Source organism: Cantharellus anzutake (genome assembly GCF_015039405.1).
Source record: "Cantharellus anzutake strain C23 chromosome Unknown EI90scaffold_71, whole genome shotgun sequence".
NCBI classification, from domain to species: Eukaryota; Fungi; Basidiomycota; class Agaricomycetes; order Cantharellales; family Hydnaceae; genus Cantharellus; species Cantharellus anzutake.
Window position 1 is genome coordinate 385,316 of NW_024067021.1, and position 26,049 is coordinate 411,364.

The 26,049-nt window shown below is 49.0% G+C and overlaps 9 protein-coding genes across 9 annotated transcripts; 6 read left to right on the forward strand and 3 right to left on the reverse strand.

Annotated features, from left to right (window-relative positions):
• Window positions 1-4,217: 4,217 nt before the first annotated feature.
• EI90DRAFT_3077932 (uncharacterized protein) lies at window positions 4,218-5,352 on the forward strand. Its single transcript, XM_039061750.1, is given in 4 exon segments — window positions 4,218-4,321; window positions 4,334-4,587; window positions 4,626-4,709; window positions 4,766-5,352. 3 exon segments carry the CDS (start codon window positions 4,387-4,389, stop codon window positions 5,309-5,311), a joined length of 831 nt encoding a protein of 276 aa, XP_038910894.1. The 5' UTR covers window positions 4,218-4,321; window positions 4,334-4,386; the 3' UTR covers window positions 5,312-5,352.
• Window positions 5,353-5,683: 331 nt separating this feature from the next.
• EI90DRAFT_3077934 (uncharacterized protein) lies at window positions 5,684-7,219 on the forward strand. Its single transcript, XM_039061751.1, has 5 exons — window positions 5,684-5,807; window positions 5,965-6,081; window positions 6,132-6,241; window positions 6,293-6,637; window positions 6,696-7,219. Exons 1-5 carry the CDS (start codon window positions 5,732-5,734, stop codon window positions 6,777-6,779), a joined length of 732 nt encoding a protein of 243 aa, XP_038910895.1. The 5' UTR covers window positions 5,684-5,731; the 3' UTR covers window positions 6,780-7,219.
• Window positions 7,220-7,762: 543 nt separating this feature from the next.
• Window positions 7,763-7,948, forward strand: EI90DRAFT_2937035 (uncharacterized protein; the record flags this gene model as incomplete). The annotated part of the gene is made up of 1 exon (XM_039055175.1): window positions 7,763-7,948. A coding segment is annotated over one exon (186 nt), but the record flags the coding sequence as incomplete, so codon positions are not given.
• A 1,238-nt stretch (window positions 7,949-9,186) lies between these two features.
• Window positions 9,187-11,806, reverse strand: EI90DRAFT_2479716 (uncharacterized protein). Its single transcript, XM_039053095.1, has 6 exons — window positions 11,132-11,806; window positions 10,700-11,074; window positions 10,469-10,628; window positions 10,043-10,378; window positions 9,836-9,911; window positions 9,187-9,692 (listed from the first exon to the last, which is right to left on the reverse strand). Exons 1-6 carry the CDS (start codon window positions 11,645-11,647, stop codon window positions 9,443-9,445), a joined length of 1,713 nt encoding a protein of 570 aa, XP_038910897.1. The 5' UTR covers window positions 11,648-11,806; the 3' UTR covers window positions 9,187-9,442.
• On the forward strand, window positions 11,693-16,659 carry EI90DRAFT_3001199 (endoplasmic reticulum Ca-transporting P-type ATPase). Its single transcript, XM_039056325.1, has 18 exons — window positions 11,693-11,806; window positions 11,863-12,124; window positions 12,182-12,271; window positions 12,328-12,693; window positions 12,749-12,875; window positions 12,932-13,357; window positions 13,427-13,561; window positions 13,615-13,735; window positions 13,788-14,280; window positions 14,332-14,457; window positions 14,514-14,631; window positions 14,683-15,206; window positions 15,258-15,384; window positions 15,437-15,633; window positions 15,686-15,822; window positions 15,874-15,982; window positions 16,042-16,185; window positions 16,240-16,659. Coding segments are annotated over exons 1-18 (3,714 nt in total). The 5' UTR covers window positions 11,693-11,804; the 3' UTR covers window positions 16,450-16,659.
• A 1,103-nt stretch (window positions 16,660-17,762) lies between these two features.
• Window positions 17,763-19,641, forward strand: EI90DRAFT_3282174 (vesicle membrane protein; the record flags this gene model as incomplete). The annotated part of the gene is made up of 5 exons (XM_039066887.1): window positions 17,763-17,869; window positions 18,434-18,639; window positions 18,735-18,958; window positions 19,015-19,125; window positions 19,184-19,641. The coding sequence occupies 5 exons, from the start codon at window positions 17,763-17,765 to the stop codon at window positions 19,208-19,210; spliced, it is 675 nt and encodes a 224-aa protein (XP_038910899.1). The 3' UTR covers window positions 19,211-19,641.
• Window positions 19,164-21,962, reverse strand: EI90DRAFT_3001206 (uncharacterized protein). Its single transcript, XM_039056326.1, has 8 exons — window positions 21,705-21,962; window positions 21,468-21,638; window positions 21,338-21,403; window positions 20,736-21,278; window positions 20,516-20,685; window positions 19,980-20,463; window positions 19,775-19,924; window positions 19,164-19,722 (listed from the first exon to the last, which is right to left on the reverse strand). Exons 1-8 carry the CDS (start codon window positions 21,915-21,917, stop codon window positions 19,612-19,614), a joined length of 1,908 nt encoding a protein of 635 aa, XP_038910900.1. The 5' UTR covers window positions 21,918-21,962; the 3' UTR covers window positions 19,164-19,611.
• A 709-nt stretch (window positions 21,963-22,671) lies between these two features.
• Window positions 22,672-23,345, forward strand: EI90DRAFT_2977688 (60S ribosomal protein L38; the record flags this gene model as incomplete). The annotated part of the gene is made up of 3 exons (XM_039055916.1): window positions 22,672-22,732; window positions 22,822-22,956; window positions 23,015-23,345. Coding segments are annotated over 3 exons (240 nt in total), but the record flags the coding sequence as incomplete, so codon positions are not given.
• A 91-nt stretch (window positions 23,346-23,436) lies between these two features.
• EI90DRAFT_2977690 (glycosyl hydrolase family 61-domain-containing protein) lies at window positions 23,437-24,999 on the reverse strand. The gene is made up of 3 exons (XM_039055917.1): window positions 24,590-24,999; window positions 24,435-24,511; window positions 23,437-24,369 (listed from the first exon to the last, which is right to left on the reverse strand). The coding sequence occupies exons 1-3, from the start codon at window positions 24,663-24,665 to the stop codon at window positions 23,512-23,514; spliced, it is 1,011 nt and encodes a 336-aa protein (XP_038910902.1). The 5' UTR covers window positions 24,666-24,999; the 3' UTR covers window positions 23,437-23,511.
• Window positions 25,000-26,049: the final 1,050 nt, after the last annotated feature.

The following is a 26,049-nucleotide window of genomic DNA, read 5'->3' on the forward strand; positions in this document are numbered from 1 at the left end:
GTACTCTACACCTGAGCCAAGTGGCTTGGGGACACAACAACCTGCTGAAGGAGAGAACTAAGGAAGGTCAGTTGGGAGGTTCTAACAAGACCACCACCAAGCTGTTCCCTGGTTCTTGTCATATCCATACCAACTCCACCCAACCTCCAATCTACTCCACCACCATTCCGGTTCACCTCCAGTTCATCCCTCCCTCACCTCTGCCATATCCTCTGGTATGTAGAGAGCCTGAGCCTTTTGAGCGAGCGGCCAAACCGGGCAAAGATAGAGACAGGGATATCTCCAGTAAGTTCCTCAAGGTCGAGCTCTTCCAGGGCAGAAGGGACCTCGCGAAGGAACTCAGCAATGCGGCGTTTGACTCCCAAATGGTCTTCACTCATGATTTGCCAAGGGGAACTTGACCCGTCAGCTTGATGGAACGAAGGGAGTACATTTGATCAACCACGTCAAGGAGGATATCAGAAAAGTATGTGAACTGTAATTCTTTAAGGCTATCCCATGGGATACCATGACGCCACGATTCATCGGTGTGAACACTGTCGATAGAAAGTCTCCGAAGGGATGAGAGGATTTGTCCTTCTTCAAGTGTGTTGTTGCGCTCAATGTCAGGTACAATATGAAAGCTAATTGTTTTTGGCATTGGAAAAGGAGTGACAAGAAGATAACACAACGAACCAAAGGTCCGTCAGATATATCATGCGGGGAAGCAGATGCAGGGTCTTTTCTAGAATTCGCCTCTCCACCTCCTCACCGTCCTCATCAATCACGTATGCAGGATCGATGATTACTTTGCGGACGTATGAGAGGAGTGATGGATTGTCTTCTAATCGCTTGAGGAGGTGGAGTTCAAACTCCGGCGCACCCCCTGGGCCCCATTGGGAGCCACCTATTTGAATGACCCGAAACCGGATAACGGTAGTGAACTTATAAAAGGCACGGCTGACAAGACTAACAGACAGAAGAGAATTGAATGGCGGCGAGCTGCTCTATAATATGATAGTAGATGTCACCGTTTAGCGCAACCGCACTGGGGCCAGTGCGAATAACCATCGCAGCAGAGGTAGGGATACGCAAGGGAAACTTCGTGATAGCCTTGGTCTTGGGAGGGCTCAAAGTACAACGCTATCGTGCTGATTATCTGCAAAACGGCAGTTCCCGAAGGCTCTGGTACCGTGCCCCCGCTTTTATCACCATCCTCAGGCTCATATGCTTTCCTTGCTCCCTTTTCTATTTTACAGGGCGGTCATGAGTGAACGATTTTTTTTTTTTTAAAACGGTGATAAAGATTGGAGGTGTATGACGGAGTTTGGTGCAGATGGAGTGTGTGCGACCAGCCACGGTCCCGACAACCGAAGCCTATGGATTTGCAAGCGATCCGGGCGAAATATACTGAGGTGGAGACAGGGGATGGTGGCGGGTAAGCGCAAAAAATAGCAACACACGAGAGGAAAGTGATGAGAAGACAGGAAAGAGCCGAAAAACCAAACAGGAGAAAACAACAAACTTTGCTACTTAGCGTTATCTCGGACACTGTTCTCACCAGAGTTCCGGCTTCCTTGGTGTTAACCCTTCGATTCCCTTTGAGGGACTCTGTTCATGGCTATGAAGGCTTACTTACTTCGAACCTAGCTTTCAACCTGACTAGGAAGGGTTGGCCTTTTCTGTATTTTCCTCACTCGGTTCCTCCCCATTGCCCATTACTACGAATCAGGCTTGTGCGGCTACTCTTTGCTAGGTTGAAGGCGTTGTTTTCCTGATGGCCCGAGTCTGCGGATCGATTTTGCTTCACTATTAGTTGCGCCACGAGGCCCCCGCCTTATGACTACGTTATTTCTTGGTTTAGAAGCATGCTGAGTGAGGGGCTTGCACGCATATCTTATTCGCCGCCTCCCAAGGGCTTCCCTTTATAGGGAGCGCTGCTGATCTCGAATGGAGGGCTCAGTCTTTTCTGTCATATCTTTGCCCGGCTTCAACCTCACGGCCTCCGTCAAAAATAAACAGCCAGGTGGGTCTCGTAGGGTCAAATTTGAGATAAGTCACAGTATATTATCTCAGACGTTTTAGCGCTCCGTGTGCCGGGGTCTTCAAGCTCGCAGCTATTGCAGAAGCCTCGATCTATCCTACTTCACGTGTACCATTCAACAGCGCACGTATCATACGGGCCACGGTGCTCCATTTCACAGAGAATTGTGCTTTCACTGGTCTGAAGATGGAACTCTTCATCGACAGCTTCTTGTAGCTCAGAGACTAGGAGGTCTGGTTTCATACCAATCGACTATCTAGGAACTTCAGCAGTGCATTACTGAGAGAGTGTGGTCGGTCACGCGTCTCTCACGGTGGTGCCTTTGTGGGTTATGGAGAACATCCTGGATGGTGTGTACAGGCACTTGTGTTGCTGTCGAGATATCTGTGTGCTCATCGAGTTAGACATTGTAACGATAAGGTCCCTGCCGCAGGTTTGCGGTGTTTGCCCATTGTGATGGGCATGTGGTTAAGGGCCTGATCTCCAATATTTTTGTCGGTGCCACTGGGATACGGTGGGCGCTCAATTTTTTACCTAAATCATCAATCGGATCAGTTGTTGCCCGCGCGATATATCCACTCAAACCGGGGATGCGCTGTTTTTTTTTTTGTTACGGCGGCTGTAAACTGGGGTGATATGAGAGCAAGTATTCATCGCAATGCACGAACACCCATCATTCGATCATGATCTTATGAAGATCCTTTCCATTCAGTGTTGGGCGCTTGTCCGTTGGGAACTCTCCCGTGGACAATACTAGGCTGGTGACGTCACCTGCCTAGGACAATACGTGTAATCACATCAGGGGAAGTCCCAGTCCCTAAGCCACCACAGGGTTGCGATCGTTAGTTGATGGTTACTATTAGAATTATGAACTAGCAAGCGGTGGTGTATAACTAGTGCTCGGTTCCACGCAAGTATGTGAACTTAGTATGATTCATAATTACCTGGCGGCCTATACAAGTACATATATAAAATGTGAAGACTACGTTCCAAGAAATAAAGCGGATCTCACCTAGCTCAGTCCAAGTATGTGAACTGAGGAGAGAGGAAAGAAAATTGAAGTAGCTTTTATGTAAGCCATCCTCGACTGCGTCCATCAACATGGACTTCAAAACGGAAGCATCGGGAATCCTGTAGGGAAATGTCCGTATAATCCATAGGACTCAATGAGCAGTCTACAGCGTACGTACAAATCAAGAGTTATTACAGTTTGAGACGCCAATTTTTGATGCCTCAATGGTAAACTTTCCTTTCAGCGCTTGTAAACCAAAGCATTGTACCAAAATAGTTCAGATAGATATGTTGTAATGACGAATCACCGAAGCCGGGCATATATACACATAGCTGGTGTTTATGTGGAAGATTTATGTGGAGGGAATCACTGATCGCGTAGTCGCACAGGAGTCACCCACATGGGACCACTCCACAATGCATTTCACTTTGTACATAAATACGCACAGACGGACGCTCACAGGAATCATCAGTTTTTGCCCTAAGCTTACATCTGATCTCGCGAGTGTAGCCACTGAGGTAGCGAATTGGACTTGCACGGAATCCCTACATGATGAGTTCAAAAAAATGAGTGTGGGCATCTGGGAAAAATTAGAGTATTGGATACTGTTGCACGTGGCAAAAATGAGGGTGGTATCAAAATCTCATCGTGGATACGTACCAAGACTACTTAAACGGTTTTGGCGTTTGCTTCGTCGGGATCAATTTGTCAATGCAATTACTTGGCGCACGTGTCAGAACTAGCGATACGATCAAAGAGTATCGAGAAACTATCTTTGTACCGTAGAGTTTTATACCTATGTTTTATAATAGGATTTTAACATTTCAGGTCTGGTTGTGTCGGAAGAACGTTGCAAGAAACTTTCATCCCAAACATGTAATCATTCGAACGGGGTTACACATGAACGTACCCATGTGTATATCTTGTCAGGCTGTGATTTCCTGGTACTTAATCGGGTGGGCAACCATAGGCATCAATCATCCCTCCCCCAGGATGTCAGAGCAGAAATCGAACGCCCTCAAACGCCTCGCAGGCAACAAGCTTCCCGTCAAAGCCGTAATTGCCACAGTCCGAGGAACGGTGGCTACCGTACAACTTCCGATGAATTTCTCCCATTGGGGTGTGTTAAGTCCTGTGCTTCGCCGTCTTTCGCCGCCTGACGATATTTTTTTGGGTTGGAAAGGGACAATAATCCCATTGAACCGGTGAACGTTAGAGGGCGGGACATCCTAACGCTTGGTCTTGTCGATGGTATCTCAGATGTGCTCCCAGTCGATGGGGTAATCAATGGGATAATCGGGGCGTTGCACATGTGGATCCAGATGGCTTTCTGGCAACTCACGGAGCACACATGATTGTGAATATTGGTCTGGGTACACTCGTGGCTCGCGCCAGCGAGGCACATGGAAAAGCCCGTCAGAATGCACCTGTTGAATGGCATGTTGCCAACCCTAGCACCGATGGTTTCCGGGGACTCGAGACGACGGCAGTTCATAAGTTCCAACTCGGCGTGTGTCACAAGTTGTTTGAAGAACATGCGAAGCTGGAGCCTGTTCGTATGCCATCTTTCCGCAAATTGACCTGGCTAAGGGCATTGTTTCCACGGGTCCGGGTTGGTTTTGCCCTTACGTGTATTCCACTCATCGTCAACCTTTGGTGTCACGAATCAATGAGGTATAGTTCACTGCACCCCCTTCGGAGAGAACACATCTCACGTTTCTTCTCGCCAGATTTCCTTCGTTCAACTCCGCGGGCCAATCATCGCTGCTGACCAGATCCTAGCCTTTCAACTCGTCGGCTTTTTCAAATCCATATTCGGACGCCTCATCTCTTTTGTAAATTCGTCGCCCACATTTCAACCTCCCAAGACCCCTTCAACGTCTCGTGCGCTTGTGTGCATCGCCGGAATATCACCTTTCAGAGGCCTTTGGTCCCAAGGTCGAAGGCCCGACCAGTGCAAGATGTGGTTCCACGTCATGAATGGAGTGCCTGGAATAGCAATTCCAGTGGTCGACTCATCTCCACTCTTAGCTTGGCATGGGAAGGACCTTGGCGAACTAGAGATGAAAGACCTTGCTGAAGTCTTGGAGTACGTTTCGACGCTCTTGGACCCAGCATACCAGATCAAATTTTCTACGTTGAACGCGGCGCTGGAGTGCATGATCGGAAATGCAATTGGGGGGAGGAAAGCAGCGAAGAAACTTAATAGCGATTTCGACCTTGATCGTACTGGAATCCTAGTGATCAAATATGGTACAGCCGCAGTGACTGTTTGATCGATATTTTAAGCTCATCCTCGTATCACTCGGTTTTCCGGAAATTGTTCCTCTCGTCTTTGTGTCGTGGCGCTCTCTCTCTCTTTGTACATAACAGAACCCTTTTCTGAAGAGTCATCGACGCTCGCCAGCGCCTTGTAACATCTTTACATCCTTCGAGCCTGAGAATAGCATAAAGGCGAGTATTTAGCCACGGGAGACAGCCGCTTTGAGCGTTAGAGGGTTCACTGAGAACATCTAGCGTCGTCCTGAAGTCATAGAAAAGGCAGCAGAGATCCTCGGGGGGTGGCCCAGTGAGGACGGTGGACGATGAGCGTGCTGCAGTTTAACCTAAGCAGTGACGGATGAAACGAGAGGATCACGTGTTGCTAACAAGCAACTTGGACTTTGCTTGCCAAATTGAAACCTGACTAGTACCGCATGGATCGCGACCGCGACGGGCGTGGCGGTGGAAATAGGGTTCGCGACAGTCATAGCCGCACTTCTAGGGGACACGGTGAGCTGCTTGTTTGTTTCTCCATCGCTCGACCTTAGACTCACACTATTCTTTCTCCTGATTATCGGTGGTGATCATCATGCTTAAATTCCTCAACCATCCGAACATCTGCGACAAAAATAAAACCTCTCATTCATGGCAAACATGAGTGGATTAGACTACGGTGATGAATATCATCGAAGGCGTGAGCGTCCTCATCATGGTGACACTCACGAACGCGAACGCGGCCGAAGTCCCGAAAGTAAAAGATCGCGTTACCACCATCGCCATCACAGTCCTTCCGCGCGGGCCGCTCACACAGCCGCTCGCGCACTACCGCCAAAGAGAACGAACAAGAGAGCAGCTTGAGGTATAAAGACCGAGGCCAATCTCCTTCACGTCGCCACTCTTATCATGAAAGGGAAAGCCGTGGAAAGGCTGCTGATCGTCATCATGTGAGTGCGGCTTATCTTGCTTCACGAACTGCTTCCCTGAAGCTTCTGCAGCGCCGTTCACGCTCCAACCGCCCGCCTTCCCTTTCCGGTTCATCGTCTGAGTCAGAATCAACTGAGTCCTCTGGCCATCGCCATCGCCATCCTGCCTCTAGCAGTCGGGATGATGAACGTTCACGCGCCCGTCGGCATGGTTCTGACCATCGCAAGAGAGGAAGAACTGGCACCAGCAGTCGCAGCAGCAGTCGCAGTCGCAGTCACGAGCGCCATCACCGACACTCAGATGCCAAGAGGAGAAAAAGTGACCATCACAGGGACAGGGAAAAAGACAGGAAGCGTGACAAAGAACGGAGGTCCCCGAAGGCACAGGAAAGGCGGAGTGTTCTGACAGGGAAAAGAGTGCGCCCGTTCATTCACATCATAATAGCTCTCGTTAACCCCGATGTTCATTACCCAGATCAAACTCAGGCCACCTAAAGATAACATGGAGGAAGCGCGCGCGAACCTCCTCCAGTTTCTCAATTCTACAGCGGAAGGCTAAGATCATTTCTATCTTCCAATAGTGAGCTGGGTCCTGCCTAGAGATTAGTGATCGTTTTGAGAACAATGAGGCTCACGATTACAAGAGCGTTAATGATATTGTTTGGACTTCACCCTCAATCACACTAGATGCTTCTGAGCATGCCACTTCCGCCTCCCGGTCACCCCTTGTTGTCGTTTATACCTTGCTAACTCATTGGACCAGTTATTTCTGCTGCCTCCAGCCCTGAATGACAACACAGAGTGCCTCCAGTTATCCGTCTGGCTGCCGTTCCCTGTAGTCGAATCGTTTGGAACACTCTCGGTACTGCTTTGTCTTGTGAAGAATGCTGGCGGCATACTTCCCACTTGTTCTGACACAAGAATCAACAATCCAGGTTCTAGCCTAGCTATGATTACAATATCTCTACTCATCCTTGCAATCCACGTCCGCGTTTTCTGCCTTTCAGCAAATCTACTTAAACTTGCACTGGGACTCGATGATAGTGAGCAACCACTTGGCAGTGTCGATGCAGGTTGTTTAGCGTTTCTTTTTACGTGCTGGTTCACGGACCTAGCCGTTTTGAAATATGCTGTCCAGGTCTGCCCACTGTGGATGGATACCGAGTCCAGGACGTTCTATACGGCTTACCGTGTTCATCATACAGTATTGGTTAGAGTGTTCGAGGTCCGAATCTTGCAAGCTTGGGTGAAGAGAGTTTATCCCAGCACTTATAGCATGAGCGTTACCTGGTGAGCGCGTCCAACACTTCTACCAAGCTAAATAGGAAGCTCTCCAAGCAAGTGCCAATAACGGAAGAGGCTCGTGAACAAGGCTGCAGAATCGTTCGGCGGCCCGAGGGCGTGAGTAACTTGGCAGTGTGCAATCAGTGATTCAGTTTGCCTGTAATGGTGCATAGTTCCCGCGATGTCACGCTCATCCACAACATCAGCCATGGTCCATCACCGCTTTTGCTTCTATACTGATAATTGTCCTGATATACTATCACACCAACGTTGCTGTGGAAAAGTGATGCTAGTCTAATTCTCCTAGGCACCGCAACTAGTGCTTTTTTAGCTCATGGCTTGAGGTTGGTGAAGGGTATCACGCCTACCCAGATCGACAGCTGGGTCACAGCGTCTAATTACGCTATAACTGGTCTATTCCTACCCATCCATGGCGATTTTTGATTCGTGGACTAGGATTGTTGGCGCCACCCTTGGTTCAGCGTTCACAAGTTTGCGGGTCCCTCTATTGGGGTTGGGACCATACTCTTCCCTGGGACCTATGATTCCTCACCCTCGATCGTAAAAGGTGAAGTATCCGTTGCTGAGCCACAGATCGAGATGCAATTTTCACCGGTGTGCGATTGGCCATACTGATGCCTTTGTCCTTGTTGGAAACCATGTTGTGGTTCCGTATTGTGAATACGTATATAATAGGTTCCGTCCTCTGGGCCCTATCACGTCGCTGGGTGGGGTATTGCTCTTGACTGGATGAGCAATGTTATGTCATTTTGACTTCTGGTATCGTGGTTAAGAACTCTCCTTTTCTGACATCAAAGATCTCTATGGCTACGCCCACAATCCCGCTATGATTCTGCTGCTTGCCTTAACTTATGGCAATCTTCAAGCATCTTGTGTGTGATCTGCATGACTTTCGTGTGTTGGCACAGGGGGATAATATATTAGCGTCGGTGTCTGCACTTATCATGATCATGATGCTGATCCGTTACGAGCATGAACTATTACAAGGTGTCACTGATAGCAAATGGTGAACCGCTTGAACCGATCAAGGCACTACAGGGCAGGGAGGGCAAGAGAGAAGCCAACACCCTCGTGATACTCTGATCATGCTTCGTGTTGGCATCACTAGAGTTTGCTTCCTTCTGGGGAGCCTCTTCTGCCTAGTTTCATGCTAACACTGTCTGGTGCGTGTGACCTGGGTGTTGCTATGCTTGAATGATGCCATCAGCTCCCTCGTATTCCGTCCTTCGATTTGAGGTAACAGGTAACAACCCTCGACGGCAGCAGCTGCATTGAAGCAAGTCATTACGGGATGTGCGAGCGACTGGTTCAAGATCCTTCCGAAAAGGGTGTGGGGAAATGAAGCGGGTGCATCCAGGTATAAGCTCAGCTGTGACAGTAGGAAGCAACCAGAGAGATACGAGCATACGATAATTGGTCTCTAGACGAATTGATTTTTAGCGAGTGCCCGAATTCTCGGTCGATAATCAGTGCAAAACAGCTGCATCCCATATTTCATTCTCTCAACATTCCTGGTCGAGCTCAAAAGGTTGATAATTTGGCTGCATATACAGATGATAGGCAAAAATCTTCCCAGGGCTGCCTGTGTCAATCACAAATATTCGGGCAAAGTTGGGCCAGCTGTTTCGTATCAGGTATCCTTCAAAGAATCGAGCCTTCTGATTCCGGCTGCCCGAATCCAGGGCGCGAGGTTGGGGTCTCGGGTGCGGCACCAGTTTATCTGTAGTCGACTTCGTTCAATGGGCCACGACACAAGCTCCGGTTTCATAGCAACTGGCAACGTTTGTGCAGCGGATTTTGTTCATGGGGATGGAGGGGCTGCAAGATCATGTGATGGAGTGCAGACAGCGCACTCCAGTGGCCATAAACATCTTCTAACGTGCGGAGGAGGTAGAAGCCCTTGCCTGGCCGTGTTGTTCAAGCCGTCCGGGTCCCTCCACGACTTGTTGGTCTTATCCTGCCACCGTGGGGTAGACTTGCAACACGGGAGAGGCTCCTGTCCGTCTCGCGCGCTTCCTCCTGGAGGTCTCTGTTGATCGGATTACGATGTGTGGGGGATTTATTTCCTGCCAATTCCCAAATGGCTTCCCAGATTTGTGCACCATCCAGTATTGGAACGGGCAAGAGGTTGAGAACGAAGAGCGAAAGTGATATCGCGAATGCATACCTACGGAAGAAAGCATAATCTGGTGAGCAAGGTAGTTGCGAGTGATGCATAGTAGGGCAGTTTTTAACAAAAATGGTAACATCATCTTCGTGGACAAATGGAGAAGGCTCCATTCCATAAGGCATTGAATGGAGACAACTCACGCTTGGAAGAGGCCTACAATTAACGGAATACTTGGTGGGACAATCCAGTGCCGCGGTTGAAATTTACCAATCACTACTAGAGACCGATGCAATCAGTTGAAATCTCTGAATACTGCTTCTGAAACAAAGCGTTGAACGGTTCCCATACCCGATAGAAAGGAAAAATAGGGATAATGGTAGGTCATGGGGTTATGATAAATCGCTTACTTTGATCAAGCACTTCCTCTTTGGGCCCCCTCCACACGATCGTGAAAGTCTGAGGGTCGATCCACGACGGGGGCCTCACAGATATCCTCACGAGTTGTTCTTTCGGACTAGGGCGAACACAAGACCATCCTTCCTCACATGAGTCAGCACGTTGTGGGTTGCATCGCTCCAGAGTTCGATGCAGTGGAGGTGGGGTTGCTGGATCGAGAATAAGCAGTGGGTCAAGGCAGACTCCTGGAATACCGGGGATATCCGGTCCCTGGAAGAAGCAGGCAAATTGCGGGCGCTTTTTGTTGGAAGGTATATCGATAGACGAATATAATTTCGAATTGAAGTCTGGATCCCAGCAGCAAGAGGAAGCGTGAGCTGTGTCAGGAATAGTGAGTTGGTGCGGGGATTCAAAGTTGGTTGCGGGAGCGAACTGACCGTTTGACCACTGGTCCATCACACACCAGCCACTGTCATTTCTCGCGCTTCCAGCCTTATCAGAAAAGAAGCTTCGCCAAGATTCTGGGGAAAATATTGAGGTATCGTCGAGGGCTACAATCGACGAACTAATGGGCAAATGTTGTACAAGAGACGAATCCTGATTTGAATCCAGTACGCTGTTCAATAACTGTCGCATTCCACTTCCAGAGCTTTGCACCAAACGCTTACCGAATCAATTCCCGCCACAATTGCAGCCGAGTCGCCAGTGTACTCCCATAATGGCCACCCTATGACTTTCCCCAACGCTTCACTGATTCCGCTCCAGGCCCCGAGCCACAGTAGCAATAATGCAACTAAATTATGCCAGCTCCCCGAAGTAGCTATCCGTAGACGCGCTCGCGGAGGCAAGGCAGAGACGGATGACGGGGGCAAGGAGACGTAAGCCCACGGAACGGCAACTACGATTCCGATTCCGGTTGAGATTATTTGGATGGAATCAAGCGACGCGGCTATCACATGTCCGGCTTCGTGGGTTAGGAGACAAGAGATGCCAGCAGATATTAGAACTGGAAAATGGTATAGGGGAACAGTTAATCCTGGTATCTACAAGCAGAATCGATGTGAGTGGAGGGACATCCGGAAATATGTCCCAGATCTTACGACAAGCCTCAAGTAGCTGAAGGGACCATCGAGATCAATACACAGCGAATCGGGAAGCCCACCCATTGGTGGTATAATATTGGGAACTTCTGCTCCGCGAACAAGACTGCATATTGTACCAAAAGCGCACCACGATAGCCACACCAAGCATAAGAACGACGCAGTGGTGCAAAGTAAGGAACCGGCGTCATAAAATGCACGAACAGTTGGGCTATTGGATAGCTTTTCAGAAAGTGATAGGGATAAAGAGTTCAGGGAAGTCGTGTGTATAGTTATCCTCAGGTCATGCACGATAGCTGTCGTGCGAGAAGGGTGAAAAGCCCAAGCGAGAATAGATTTGTGCCCAGAAAACGAGGGAGAAACGAAATGGAGACGGGCCGATGTCCTGTCACGAGAAGTGAGAGGAAGCACATTGTAATATGCATTCGATCGTTTTGAGATGACAAGGCGGTTGAGAAGGTGCGTTACCCCCCAAAAGAGCGCCAGCGACCATAGCAGGTCATTCGTTCCTCCCATAGACTTGGATGTTTCCACCCAGGCGCTAGTTTAGCAAGTTTGCATCCGAGATTGTATTCTATCCCAATTGTGGTTGCGTGTCTGCTCTGACAGTTGCACATAGTTGCACTCACGCACCGTTAAAAGAGACTGCTGCAGTTTCCTCTGGCTTACAACCATGTGCGCCCACCATCTCTTTGTCGCATTTTTCATTAAACTCAATGCCTGCTCCGTAGGGTGGCGATACACGTCTCCTCGCAAGACATCGAGCGAGCCTCGCTTCACACTTCCCGGCCACTGTGGGCGCATGCTTACGCCGTTCCTTTCCTTTTACTATATCCAATTTGGGCATATGCGTATTACTTTAAATATGATGACTGGGTGAAGAGCGAGGAATGGACGTTCCTCGGATGCGTGGCCCTCGGTGCCGGTCATGCGCTCAGTTTCCTGGCGACTAGATGGAGTGCTGGTGCGAAGGCACTTATAACCTCAGGCAGTGTATGGACAATATTTCTTTTAACGGCAACTTCTCGCTGACATTGACATGCACTGCAGGCACAGAACGTTGAAGAAGCGGATCTCATCCGTCTGGTACCTTTCAAACACAGAGGTAAAGGAGAGATTGTACACATAACGAAGAAGCGGGTGAGGGTGTTAAGCTAGGCCTTTTATATGGCATACTCATGCTCCTTTATGCCCAGTCTTCAGGTTCGCTCATACCGGCTTACTCGTTCAACTATCAAAGAGACACGTATGTGTACAACCCAACCACAAATTCTTTCGAAGCACGCCCCTATCCATCCGACTCTCGGCCTCCTCTTTCATCTTTCGCTTCACCTTCTGGTGTGGCGGGCACAAGCGTAGACTCGTTGAGGGAACTTTATGGGATGAATGAATTCGATATCCCTATTCCTTCCTTCACGGAGTTATTCGGTGAACATGCCACCGCCCCTTTTTTCGTCTTCCAGCTATTCTGTGTTGCACTTTGGTGTTTGGATGAGTACTGGTACTACAGTCTCTTCACTGCCTTCATGCTCGTCGTGTTTGAATGCACCGTTGTTTGGCAAGTGCGTGTTTCTTCGTGTTCCTGCTATAAGGGAACTGCTCAATCAAATTCTATAGCGAGTAAGAACATTAACTGAATTCCGTACAATGTCCATCACGCCATTCTCTATTCAAGTTCTGCGGGATGACAAATGGGAACAGATCCAAACAGACAAGCTTGTTCCAGGTGATCTCGTTTCTATTGGTGCGTCCTCACTTGTCAAAAGGCGTTATTTAATTTGTTTATGTGACCTAACTTAGTCCGAGGGGTGAAGGAAGAGACCACAGTCCCAGCCGATCTACTTCTCATCCAAGGCACAGTGATTGTAAACGAAGCAATGCTTTCCGGAGAATCCACTCCTCTGCTCAAAGAGTCCGTTGAGCTCCTAGAAGGAGATGAAAGGCTCGATGTTGATTCTCAGCACAAGGGCAATATTCTTTTCTCTGGAACTAAAATTCTTCAAGCTAGTGGTGGCACGAGTCTTGGAGATCGGAAGATCACGACACCAGACGGAGGCTGTTTTGCTGTTGTGTTAAGGACTGGCTTTGGGACGTCACAAGGACAACTCGTTCGAACGATGATCTTTTCCACAGAGAGAGTGTCGGCAAATAATTTAGAGTCTTTCTTATTCATTGGCTTCTTGCTCATCTTCGCTATTGCTGCAAGCTGGTATGTCTGGGTCCGAGGTCAGTTACTGATCATTGCCACTGTCTCTGTCTCCGCGCATAAGAGTTCTGATTCTGGGCTTGGCTCAGGAATTGAACGAGGCTTGAAGAAGTCAAAGTTGCTCCTTGATTGCATTCTCATTGTCACCAGTGTTGTCCCTCCGGAGCTACCTATGGAGCTCTCACTTGCTGTCAATGCGTCTCTAGTGGCATTGTCTAAGTTTGGTAAGTTGAACTCACTTTATCTGGGACTGTTTTTTACTGTCCCATCTCCACAGCCATCTTTTGTACCGAGCCGTTCCGTATTCCATTCGCAGGCAGAGTGGATGTCTGTTGTTTTGACAAAACTGGTACGATAACTGCGGAAAATCTCGTGTTAGAAGGAGTGGCAGGGGTCGAGTAAGTTGCATCTGCCTCACCTTGATGTGCAATGACTAACTGCGCCATGTAGCCCATCTAATCCCAGGAAGCTGGTTAATGTGAAAGAGGCAAGCCGTGACACAACACTATGTTTAGCCGCTGCCCACGCCCTTGTGCAATTGGATGATGGAACCATCGTTGGAGACCCTATGGAGAAGACGACCTTAGAGTCACTCGACTGGGCCGTGTCTAGGGGTATGCATTTGGGTTTCTTCTCTACATTAACTGAATATGCGTTGCGTTTAGACGTGGTAACTGCCAGGGAGAAGACAGCGCCACACCGGACGTCTATTTCAATCCGTCGACGCTTCCAATTTTCCTCTGCTTTGAAGCGCATGTCCACTGTTTCGCATTTGCCCACCGGCGCAGTCCTCGTTGCTGTAAAAGGTGCCCCCGAGACAATAAAGAGTATGCTTTCCAGCATTCCCAAGGATTACGACGAGACCTTCAAGTGGTACACTCGTAGAGGGAGTCGCGTGCTCGCTCTCGGAACGAAGGAACTACCAAATATGGGAGCTGATAAAGTGATTTGCGCCACTTCGTCTAGCTGGTCTTTCCTGATGATCTCTGCTTAGATCCACCGACTTCAGAGGGAGCGAGTTGAATCCCAGCTCAGGTTCGCGGGATTTTTGGTCTTCCACTGCCCGCTCAAGGAGGATGCCGTAGTGTCTCTGAAAATGCTGGCGGATTCGTCTCATAGGGTATGCCGGGATTTATTCTATACTTTAGGCCTGGGTCTAACATACTTTAATAATAGTGTATCATGATTACAGGTGATAACCCTCTCACCGCCGTGCACGTTGCCAAAGAAGTCGAGATCGTCGATCGGGATGCTTTGATACTCGATGTTCGGGAGGGTGCAACTGATCCCACAGGTTAGTGACTTGTAGACTGAAGTTGGTATGCCATACAGCTAGTTCTTATAGACTTGCAATGGCGGACTGTTGATGAGAGCAAGATCATTTCTGTGGACCCATCGGAACCAATAGACGTGTCGTTGTTCAACGAATACGACATCTGTGTCACTGGTGCAGCTCTCAGGCAGTATGAAGGGAGGGCGGGAATTAACGATCTCGTCAACAATACCTGGGTCTACGCGCGCGTTTCGCCTACTCAGAAAGAGTATATCCTTACCACGCTGAAGAATCTTGGTTACACTACACTCATGGCGGGAGACGGAACGAATGACGTTGGTGCCCTCAAACAGGCCGATGTTGGTGTAGCACTGCTTGATGGCACTCCAGCAGACTTGCAAAAGATTGCTGAGCACCAGAGAAATGAGCGCGTCAAGTCCGTTTACGAGAGTCAACTCAAGATCTCACAACGATTCAACCAGCCACCTCCCCCTGTTCCACCAGCCATCGCTTCGCTCTATCCCGAGCTTGTTGCGGCACAGCAAAAAGCAAAGGAGGCCCAAGCTGACGCAAGGAAGAAGAATCCAATGGAGAAAGTAAGTTTTCATTAGCATTTTCAAGGCTGTATGCTCAACTCGTGCTGCAAGTTCGATTTGGCTTCCATTACAAACACAATGGCTGATTTAGATGACGATAACGAGCCTCCCAAAATTAAACTGGGGGATGCTTCTTGCGCTGCTCCATTCACTTCCAAATTGTCCAATGTTTCGGCTAGTGAGTATGGATCGTCCATCGCTCGACCCAACATTGCTCATCACTGGATCAGTTACAAATATAATTCGCCAAGGCCGCTGCACATTAGTTGCTACTATCCAGATGTATAAGATCTTGGCTTTGAACTGTCTCATCACCGCGTATAGCTTGAGCGTTCAGTACCTAGATGGAATCAAGTTCGGTGATTATCAAGTGACGATAACGGGGATTTTGATGTCTGTGTGTTTCCTTTGCATATCGCGAGCCAAGGTCTGTTGGTATTTCCCTGGTGCCGGAACGGAAATTTACGTCTCATTTTCAGCCTGTGGAGCAGCTTTCCCGCGAGCGCCCTCTCGGAAACATTTTCAACTTCTATGTTCTCCTCTCCGTTCTCATTCAATTTGCGATCCATATTGCATCGTTGGTTTATATCACCAATCTGTCCAATTTATTCGAAGTGTAAGCGAACAGGCATCTCCTAAAACATGGTCTCTCTGATTCTTGATAAAGTCGAGGACCCATCGATCTTGATGCCAAGTTTGAGCCTAACCTCCTGAACACTGCCATATACCTCCTCAGCCTCTCGCAACAAGTTTCAACGTTTGCCATTAATTTCCAGGTAAGCGCTGGCATAGCGTTGTCGCCGAACCTCTTAACTGTTGATGTTTGGTGCTATAGGGTCGTCCTTTCCGTGAAGGCATCAGGGAGAACAGTGCCCTGTGGTGGGGCCTTGTCGGTGCCTCAGCCGTCGCTTTCTCAGGTGCGACAGATTTCATTCCTGAGCTGAATAGATGGCTGCAGATCGTGGAAATGCAAAACTCCGTGAGCCCGTCCTTTTGATTGACGATGAGTGAGACTAATGCTTATGTGGTATAGTTCAAGTTCAGCCTCACCACCGCGATGATCCTTGATTTTGCAGGATGTTGGGTGGTCGAAGTTGCTTGTAAAGCCTTCTTTGCTGATCTCGCACCGAAACCAATCGTTCTGAAGGGTTGGAAGCGGCGAGAAAAAAGGCGGACGGAACAGCTGCGACTGGAGCAATTAGAGAAGGCCAAAGCAGAACTCGCGGAGCAAAAAGAAGATTAGAAATAATACACCTGAGTCCACCCTCATTGTAATCGAAATCGGACTCTGTCGGTAGCACATTACGGCTCGGTAGTATTTAGGATACATAGATTTGCATGGTAATTGTCAGGAACATGATATATACGCCCATTTCTTAGCTGTGCACAGACTTAGCATGGCACGTTGCGGTCCATTCCTCTCGACTTGGCCGCCACATGCAATGGAACACTGGGGTGTTATTCGTGCTGACGTCCAGAGAAATAGATCGACCGATACAACGCTTTGACCTCAGGTGACAACACTATGGTCACTGATCTTAACTTATGCGCCTCAATGAGATTCCATAGGTGTGTTCTCATCCCGAAGCCTATGTTCAATGCATCACAGCTCATTCCCTGTGGAAGAACCCCTCCCACGCCAGTGTACTAACCATTCAGGAAGCAACCTTCGCACCTAGCACATTGCCCTCATCAACAAACCGCCGCCGAGGAATGTTACGCAGATCTTCCAATCGCAGCCTTTTATGTTCGGTATGGACAGAAGTGTCAATTATCACTAGAGACTCGCGTCTCAACCCGGCAGCCCCAAATATTGCACTGAGCAACAACTGGTCATCATATTGTATTCAGATCCCAGCCCGGAGCACTCATGTTCAAGCATAAGAACTAGAACCCAATAAGGTGCACATGCTCAAAGTCTCACAGCAGGCCATGAAAGTTGTGCGGAGGACTCATCGCCGATCCAAGATTGAGAAACTCGATGCGGGGCGAAGAGTGGTGCTTCGTTTTGCCGCCGCGAGATAAGCTAAGGTTGAGCGCGTAGTTAGACATGTCCCCCGGCGACCAATACAGATTAGCGCACCTGCTTTCCGTTGAAAGCCCCTTGGCCTTGGCTGATTGGCAGTTTCCAGCAGTTTCTTGACAGACTCCGCTGCCGGAGCCGGATCCAGGAGTAAAGTGTTTGGGAGCGTCCTGACAATTCGAGAACTATGGGGAGGTTAAATAAGAGGGAGAATTGGGTATCATGGTCAGATACTTTACCCTACGATCAAATCTTTGTTACTCCGAGTGGCTCTTCGCTTTATCTTGGACTCCGCCGCGGCGGCTCGGCTACGCTCCAGTTGTTCATCCCTCTCCCTCTCTGTAATAAGACGTGTCCTTTCTGCAGCGGCCTCAGCGAATACCGAGTCAGGAAGTTCTAATGGCATTCGGTAGTGGGAAGAGAGAGATTTTGGGGCCAATGATGTGGGCGGGATAACTGGCAAGTCGTCCATACTTTCAGAATTTTTCATGTGAGACGCTTCGCCATCTTCATCGCCTTCTCCATATGCATCAATGAACTCAGCAACTGGATTCGGATGTCCTGAGCGTTCCGAGAGGTTGAGGGGTCCATCAGCTGGTGTGGCGAACTCTGAGGCGTCGTCAGAAATCTCTGCTTCCAGGTCAGCTTCTTCCATAGCCCGTTGCATCCGACTTCGAAGGCGAAGTGTGTCAGGATCCTCTTCGACCTCATTACGGTCCGGTCTGCTACGTTGGTTTGTGGCCGCCTTTCGCCTTTGAGCATTAGCCAGTAGGGCTTGAGCGCGTGCCTTGTTGGCCTCCTTACGTTTTTTTTGCAGCTCTAGGGAACATAATCATTGTTTCCGTACATACGCAGGTATCTATGACAGCTTACTGTACGTGAAAGCTTTGCACTTCTTGTTCCCGGTTCAAGGCATCAGCTCTTGCGGCGGAGATTCCGACGGCTTCTGGAGCTTCATCATCTGAACCATCCTGATCTATGGCAAGTGAGGGATTCTTTCGATCAGGTCTCTCTGCATCAAAAGTTGACGGCTCCAGTTTCTTGCGCGCATGTTTGCGTAGTTTTGAGCGAACCATTTCATGCCGGAAGCAAAATTCCGCCGATGATAGCACTGCCCCACTTAGTCGATCGCAATTCCTCCAACGTTGAGCTTGAGCGTTCACGCAGATCATCATGAAGATTTATTCAATCTCCATATTTGAAGCCCTTCCAAGGGGAATGTTGTTTCGTTGGCAACAGTCTCCGATCTTTCCTCGTACTCATTCTATCAGAAAGGAAGCGTGCAAGAGTTTATGACTTTCTTCTCGAAGACTGTCGTCGAACGGACCCAGCAGGGCCAACGGCAGAGTGTTCAGGAGGGCTCGTATACTTTCCATGCTTACAATAGGGGTGGTACCGAGCAGTTGGCTGGTAAGTGATGTGTTCCCCACCACTGCACTGTTGACTCTGAGGAGAGCAACGCGTCGTTCGCTGAAGTTGTTGAGAACCGACCTATTATTAAATAGCAACCATCATTGCGGACCAGGAATACCCTGTTAGACCAGCGTTCTCATTGCTCCAGAAAATATTGGATGAATTCGCCACCACTATTCCGAAAACGGCATACTCTAATCCATCATCCATTTCCTTTCCTCAGCTGCAGGCGTACCTTGAGAAATATCAGGACCCAAGACAAGCAGACTCTATTTTGAGAGTTCAGCAAGAATTGGATGAGACAAAGATTATCCTGGTGCGTATTTTTCTCGAAACTTTAGGACAATCCACTCTAAGCGCCTGGATGCACAGCACAAGACAATCGAATCCGTCCTGGAAAGAGGTACCAAACTTGACGACTTGGTCGATCGATCAAATGCATTGAGTGCATCCAGCAAGGTTTTTTACAAGAAGGCAAAGCAGGTTTGTCCTCCGAGCCTCGACACTCGAATCATCCTGATCCACAGTCGCATTGCCACAGCAAAACTCATGCTGCGTAATAATGTAATTGAATAATACTGTCGTTTAGAGAGCTACGAGAGCATTTGTTCCAATAGTATGCGTTGTATGGACTACAGGTGAAACCTCCCGCATCGCAATACCCTAATTAGGATGGCATACGAGTATGCCAAACACCATGTCCTTGTCCCTAGTGGGACGCGTGCTTCCTACAGGTAGTTGACGGAGCATGGAATAATATTGCGGTACTCACTATATGCGAGGTCATCTGAGATATTTCGAATGAAGATGGCACTGCGGCCCAGGAATCTTGGATGCCTAGGGGCTAGCTGGAGGGATGGTCAAGGAACCGACCGGAACGTAGAGGAAAGAGTGGCAGTAATGTACAAAGCAAACTGAAATGTGAGTGATAAGAGACGGACTGGTGCGACGTCATTGGCCACGTTTCGTTCATTCCACCATGATGTTGTCTGTTTCCATTCCTTCGCTGTACGAAAGACTTTCGAAGACGAGCTGACGCCAAATGACGAGAACAAATTCCTCGGCTTCCTCCACCAACACCTGGGAAATTGCACTTAGTACGGCATCCAAGAACAGTTTGTTGGCAACCCACCGGCTCCAGTCCTTCGACAAGTTTAGAGGCTGGCTTGTGGTCTTTAAGATGCTCTATAACGAACATAACCAGATCATCATCGTCCAGCTCGCCAAGATAGTCGATCATTTTATGCTTTATCAGACGTTCCAACTTGCCCTCAATCAATTCCTTAATGAAGGTGAGGATCAGAACAGGAGTTACCAATGCAGAAAGAGTTCCATACATCAGTAATACCGTCCCAGCGAATCTTGGCCTTGAAAACGGACTCCTTGTCCTTCTTGACAGACGCTTTGAGTGTCTCCAAGCGCTCCTGCCTTCCAGAAGCCTCGACGCCACCAAAATCGATCTTCTGTAATGGCGCCCTCTTTTTCTGCACTGTGTCATCATCTTCGTCCTCGGCACCAAACACAGGAGCAGTGACTTTAGGTTTCGCACCAGCCGCCAGACCACTCTTGTTCGCATCACTGGCATTACCTGCCCCTGTTGCAGTGCCGCCAATAGATAATTTGATAGGTTTGTCGTCGAGAAGCATCCCTGCTTTGCGTTGTTCTTCTGCAAGACTTTGTATCTCAGCATTCTGTCGCGCGAGGAAAGCCTCCGATTCGACTCGGAGATGTTCCGCTTGGCGGGCCTCTATCTCCCGTGATCGTTCATCAGCTGCACGCTCGATGGCTAAGTGGCGTGTTCTCTGGGAGCGCCATCGAGCACTGGATGGAAGTCCGAATTCGATCTCGTGAAATTTCGTGACTGAAGACTCACCAGTCTGTGTAGAACAGTTCATCGCTCTCGTCGTCATCCCAAACGTGCAGCCGTTCTCTTATCTCCACCCTGTCGATCTCCTTGGCTTTTGCAGCCGCTTGGGTGCGCATTATGAGTCGCTCCAAGCTGGCAAGGCGCTGATCTTCACGTGCCTCGTACCGTCGCTCACGCTAGGGATAATACTGTTAATTCTAGCCATTTTGGGACGGAAATTGCGTACATCTCTAAATGACTCATCCTCCTCCCGTCTTCTCGTAGCTTTTCTCTCCCTCTCTAGCTCCTCATCAGATTTACCATCTTCTGCAGGAATTGCATCATGACCCTTGACGAACCCAGTTGGCAGACGGGGATCACGCGAAATGGGTCCTCTGTCCCAACTGCCTTTGCGCGAACTCGGTTGGCTGGGCTCCGGGGCCGGCTTTCCCTGGGGCTTACCCCAAACTCGCTCCTTAGGACCACTGGGGATTGGGCCTGCACCACGAGAGAAACCGCCTACCCCAGCAGCACGCGACGCCATTCGGGTCGTGTCTGGGACTTCTTTGTCTCGCTTCATGGCCTTATCTCGGAAGAGGGCTATCTCGGAAATGACAAGACCACGCTGGTTTTCGGGTAGATCAGATTCTTGCAGGTCGCGCAGATGGGGTGGAACGGCAGCTTGTGCCTCATTTAGGGCGGCATTGCCACTGGCTCTTGCAGCAGCAGCCGACTGGTCAATGATGGAGGAGATAAGAGTTTCGGCGGTCATATCCGCAGCATCGTCTTGCTGAAAGGTTGAGGTAAGTAATGCGGAGGCGATGAGTACAGAAAAAATCATGAACTCACATCGGTTCTAATTCTTTGTGACTCATACATTTGCAGATAAGCTTTAGTTTTATCATCTGCTCTCACCTGGCCGAGTGGTAGCACAAAGAGGATGAAGTGAGCTCCGGGAGGGACAACTGGGTGCACTCACCACCAAACTCTTATTGGGAGCACCCGGCTCGACGGCGGGAATGGTCTTCCCATGAAGAAGTGTCAATGCGCGCTGGACAGAATCTGGCTCCTCGAATTCCGCAAAGCCAAAACCTTGAGGCTTGCCATTTGGATTCGTCAATCGCTTGAAACTTTGAAGAGGACCACAGGCCTAAAGAAGGTCACCACTGAATCCCCCCATCCATTCAAAGCATTCATTGAAGCCTTTTCGACTCACAGAAAGTAAGGAATTCATAAAATCGTCCGTAACGCCAGCAGATATACCTCCAACGAACAAAGTCGTGAGTTTTTCTGTTGAAGGCGGTACGCCTGGTTGGGGATACCCATACATAACATTTGAAGGCGGAAGAGATCCAATGGGCGGGCCCTGCCCATACGAGGACATTGGGGGCCTCAAGCCTAATCCTAAGCGGTTTGGAGGACCTTGCATGACGGGCAGAAGTGCTGAAGAGTCTACGGCCACGTGACTCCCGACGATCTGACTTAATACTAGCGGAATTGGCCGAATCGACCGGCTGGCATTTTTGCCTGAACTGCCTCCCTGTTCCTCAAACAGCCATTTCTATTTCTATGTGCAATGGCACTTGTTTGTTATTCGATTGACAATACACACAAGTGGCCCACGTCGATCCCCACTGGAATCCTGAATCAGATCGGCAAGACTTGGGGCAGGTTAAGTACTAGCGTCTAGGAAAATCTTAGAGGGCCGAGGCGGGGATCCTGCCTAGCCGTACTCCATGCGTTGGATATACATCTCATCTATCCTGTGAATCTATATAATTCATATGATGCAGCGAATACAATATGTACTCAGTCACTGAGGTTCAAGTGTTCATTGGCGCATCGTTTGCTTACATAAACTGAGCCTAACTGTGGGCTACATTCAATTGGCGCTAGCCGCAGATGCTGCACCAGTTTGACGGTCCAATGAGGCAATTCACAACGCTGTAGTTCGAGGAAGAACAACCTGACCCCTCGAGTCGTTGCAGGTGGTTAAAAAGTGAACATAAAAATAAAATACAAAATACAAAATAAATGAAGGCGAGTGGCAGTGTCACCGGCAAATTCCGGCAAACTGTGCAGTCGACTCTCAACCTAAGTCAAAATGGCGAGTACAAACATTCCCTGCCGCCTCCAGACCCTCCAAAGCTAATGATTCGTACGGACGTTCGCATTTTTCTTAGCCCAAGGAGATTCATAGCCCAAAAACTTTCGTTCAGCTGACTCGCTCTGCTGGCGCCGAATGTGAGTCCTTGTGGTTCACTATCCGTGCATTCTTCCTAATCTGTATTCTCATTCCCATTCTGCTTCTTCACTCGGGCTGGATGGAATAGCTATTCGGATAAAGAGGATTTCTAGCCACGGGAAGACAATCGTAAAGTTCAAGCTTCGGACCAAACAGTACTTGTACACGATCTGTGTTAAGGATGCGAAGAACGTGGAGAGACTCCGGCAAAGTCTGCCACCAAGTGCGCATCCAACCCACTGTGTTACCGTCATATAGATTTCATTTTTTCTCATTTTTAGGTCTCCCCGTAACCGACTTGCCATCATCGTCCGGGTCTGCCTAATTGCCCCTCTCATTCTCACCTGTCTCTTTCGCCTGACTCTTGACTTATCTGCAACGGTTGGCAATTCGAGCATTAAGACACACTATGGTACTATGCAGTATGACCCAAGCCGGCACTTAATTGTGACATAATGTCTATCAATGAAGCTGAAATCCCTCTGCTCTGTACGAGAAGTAGCGATGTACCTGTCGCATGAGTCATTGCAATGGGATTCATTCAAAAAGAATAGGATTTTACATCTCGCTCCAAGGAGACGGTACAAAAACCACAAGCAATATTCATCCTGTGAATGTCATGATACACGAAGGCTAGAGCAAACCAGTGCACTTCAGAGCCAAGCTAAACCGGGAGCAAAAACTTCGCAAAAAAAAAAAAAAAGATCGAGCAGCGAGGAAAGTATTTCGAAGCCTATGAAGGATCATGTCCGAGCGCAACAGCCGTTCTTCGATGCATCTAGAGGCCAACTGCGCGCTCTTGCATGACACTGAGGTTCCCTTTCTGTTCTGGGCTAGCCAGGCGCTTCGCGGGACGATCTGCGGAGGTCAATTTGGACGACCTCCGAATACAGTGTTTTGGTGGTGTCGAAGATGGCTTGAGGGAAGATGTCGTAGTAGTGACAATGAGGACAGGTTTGGAGCTAACACGTTTAATACTGCTGGTGGGTTTACTGGGGCTCGAAGTAGATGAAGAACTAGGGTTCCTGTTCCTTGCTGTTTTATCGAAGGTGATAACAGGGGGTCCGGGGAATGTATAGCTCTTGCTTCTATAGACATCTGGGACGTAAATCCCAGGTCCGTTCCGCTCATAGCCGCCAGGAAACTGGGCACCTTTGGTAGAGGTGACATCCACCAAATTAGGGGCGTCACTCCCGCCCGTGATGCGGATCTGAGAGCAGGAAGGATAGAACTGCGCGCCGTCCCTCCTATTCGCAAAGTGTAGCGCTACAATCTCATTGCGAATGATATAATTCCCATTTGGGATCCCTTTAGGGATCTTCGTGGTGTAACTTGCACCATTTTCGATGTCCTCCTGGTACCACACCATGCTATTGGGTTTCCGGCCAGTTTGGGAGATCTTGTAAAATGTAGCTTTGCTAGGATCAAAAGACTTGCAATCGCCGTCGCACTTGGCGAGGTAGGTCAAGATCGGACCCGTTTTGTGACCCCATTTTCCTTGGCCGCTTACCCAATGGAAGGTGATGTCCGATCCAGCAGTGACATGGACGGTAAGAAATGCAGTGTTAATCTTGGCACCGATCCCACACGTCATGGAAGGTGAGGCAACATCAGTGATGGGGTTAACGGTCGTAATCTGTTGGGATAATGATTTAATATCTAGGTGTCAGGATGGTGAATGAAAGCAAATGTTATGCTTACCTGCCTGATGGGCGTATTTGTCGTGCCCTTCCCGTAGGGGCGATTTCCAGGGTAGGTCTTGCCACCCACGGTGATCGCTGTTGAAACGAGATGTAATTAGCCCCAGAACGGCAATAACAAACGCCCAGCAAGCTCGGCCGAATGGCTTGACGTACACTCGACGTATCCGTGACCAAGCGCGGAGGAAAATAAAGAAAATACGAGAAGAATATTGAAAAGCGAAGGCTTCATTGTGCAAAGCGATGTTTGCAAGTAAAGGAGATCGATGACAAAAGTGAAAGTGGTTGCAAAGAATAGGGAGTGTATGTTGCAGGTAGCAAGAATGTCGCCAGACAAGGCGAAAGAGCAGAAAAGAGTGTGGAAACGTTGGTCGTGAGGAGCACTGGTCCATGCTCATGAGTCCCTTTTATCTGATTCTTTGTCGTCCCCGCCAAGCACTCACATTACATTATGTAAGCCAAGAGGTGACGGAGAAAAGATCGTTGCAGTTGAACAGGGAGTCTGAAAGTGGCGCCGGTCAAGGCAAGAGACCAGAAAGGATGCACAGTAGACTTTATCATGGGGGGTTGGACCACTTCTTGAGTGAGTTCCTTTGTCTTGTTGTCTCCGCCAAGCCAGCCGCCACTGTATTACGTAAGCAAGGGTACAACTGCAGCTGAGGTAAGCCATACAAGCCAACCTCGCGCAAGCAAAAGCCCCACATATGGTCACGGGTGAACCCAATGCCCTCAGAGCTCAGGCCATCAGTGCACCAGACATAAATGACTGTCGATAGCTCGCAGGAATCGAAGGGAAAAAGCCAAAGGTACTGTTGAAGGATGGAGGGGAAGCGCCATGATACCCAAATGACTTCCCATACGGTCATTACCATCTCACACGTGTTCACAACATTGTAGTCAACCAAGGCGAAGCCGCAACTGTAGGGAGGAGCAACGGCTGTTATTGGATTGGTGCCGCTGCGTGGCAAGTGCTACTGCACAGAAGTGCTAAAATAGTGCCAGTCTGCTGAGTTTTAGACCTCACAGGTTTGGAGAACGCAGGTTCGTGAAGCGTCAGTACGTCTTACCATGATTCTCAGGATTGGAAGTTGAACCGATGACTGAATCACCAGAATTATGCACGCTCATGCAAACACCTCATGCACTTACTTGCAGAGGATTACGGAATGACCCGTGTCGTCGTTAAAATTCCTAAGCTAGAAAAAGCCGGAAAACCAAATTCCCGGCCAGCAAAAGTGGATGACGGGAACCAAAAAGTTACAAATGGGAGGGAGTCCGGGAGACCTGTCAAGCTGTTAAGAGAGTAGAGTGCGCAAGACCGGGTAGGGCTGGGAAAGAGAGAGCAGCCCCGGGAAAGGGGCTGGGACGAGGCAGAAGTAAAAGTGAAGGCCATACCGAAGGCACGGCCGCAATGCGCATAAAACTGGATCTCTTCGATGCGAGATGGCTTCGGGAGAGGTTCGAATGTTTGTCGATATAGTAATACCACCATTATTCACAGAAATGTAGCGTCTAACGGACGAAATGCGCACCAAGCCACCACCCGCAGGCTCGATCAATAGATACAACCAATCCACCAGCATTGGACTCCCGAATCAAGTGTGGTGTGTATTGTT

Bases quoted from the DNA above. Each gene is read 5' to 3' on its own strand.
- EI90DRAFT_3077934 (XM_039061751.1), top strand. From the start codon at position 5,732: ATGGATCGCGACCGCGACGGGCGTGGCGGTGGAAATAGGGTTCGCGAC. The intron at 5,808-5,964 runs GTGAGCTGCTTG...TGAGTGGATTAG, and splicing joins CCGCACTTCTAGGGGACACG to ACTACGGTGATGAATATCAT. The intron at 6,242-6,292 runs GTGAGTGCGGCT...AAGCTTCTGCAG, and splicing joins AGGCTGCTGATCGTCATCAT to CGCCGTTCACGCTCCAACCG.
- EI90DRAFT_3001206 (XM_039056326.1), bottom strand. From the start codon at position 21,917: ATGCAAGGTCCTCCAAACCGCTTAGGATTAGGCTTGAGGCCCCCAATG. The intron at 21,639-21,704 runs GTGAGTCGAAAA...GACCTTCTTTAG, and splicing joins TTATGAATTCCTTACTTTCT to GCCTGTGGTCCTCTTCAAAG. The intron at 21,404-21,467 runs GTGAGTGCACCC...CCACTCGGCCAG, and splicing joins CTCCCAATAAGAGTTTGGTG to GTGAGAGCAGATGATAAAAC.
- EI90DRAFT_2977690 (XM_039055917.1), bottom strand. From the start codon at position 24,665: ATGAAGCCTTCGCTTTTCAATATTCTTCTCGTATTTTCTTTATTTTCC. The intron at 24,512-24,589 runs GTACGTCAAGCC...TCGTTTCAACAG, and splicing joins TGGTCACGGATACGTCGAGT to CGATCACCGTGGGTGGCAAG. The intron at 24,370-24,434 runs GTAAGCATAACA...TTATCCCAACAG, and splicing joins CAAATACGCCCATCAGGCAG to ATTACGACCGTTAACCCCAT.
- EI90DRAFT_3077932 (XM_039061750.1), top strand. From the start codon at position 4,387: ATGATTGTGAATATTGGTCTGGGTACACTCGTGGCTCGCGCCAGCGAG. The intron at 4,588-4,625 runs GTTCGTATGCCA...GACCTGGCTAAG, and splicing joins AACATGCGAAGCTGGAGCCT to GGCATTGTTTCCACGGGTCC. The intron at 4,710-4,765 runs GTATAGTTCACT...TCTTCTCGCCAG, and splicing joins TGGTGTCACGAATCAATGAG to ATTTCCTTCGTTCAACTCCG.
- EI90DRAFT_2479716 (XM_039053095.1), bottom strand. From the start codon at position 11,647: ATGGGAGGAACGAATGACCTGCTATGGTCGCTGGCGCTCTTTTGGGGG. The intron at 10,379-10,468 runs GTCAGTTCGCTC...GCTGGGATCCAG, and splicing joins GATGGACCAGTGGTCAAACG to ACTTCAATTCGAAATTATAT. The intron at 9,912-10,042 runs GTAAGCGATTTA...ATCGGTCTCTAG, and splicing joins AGAGGAAGTGCTTGATCAAA to TAGTGATTGGTAAATTTCAA.
- EI90DRAFT_3001199 (XM_039056325.1), top strand. The intron at 12,876-12,931 runs GTGCGTCCTCAC...GACCTAACTTAG, and splicing joins AGGTGATCTCGTTTCTATTG to TCCGAGGGGTGAAGGAAGAG. The intron at 14,281-14,331 runs GTGATTTGCGCC...ATCTCTGCTTAG, and splicing joins CAAATATGGGAGCTGATAAA to ATCCACCGACTTCAGAGGGA.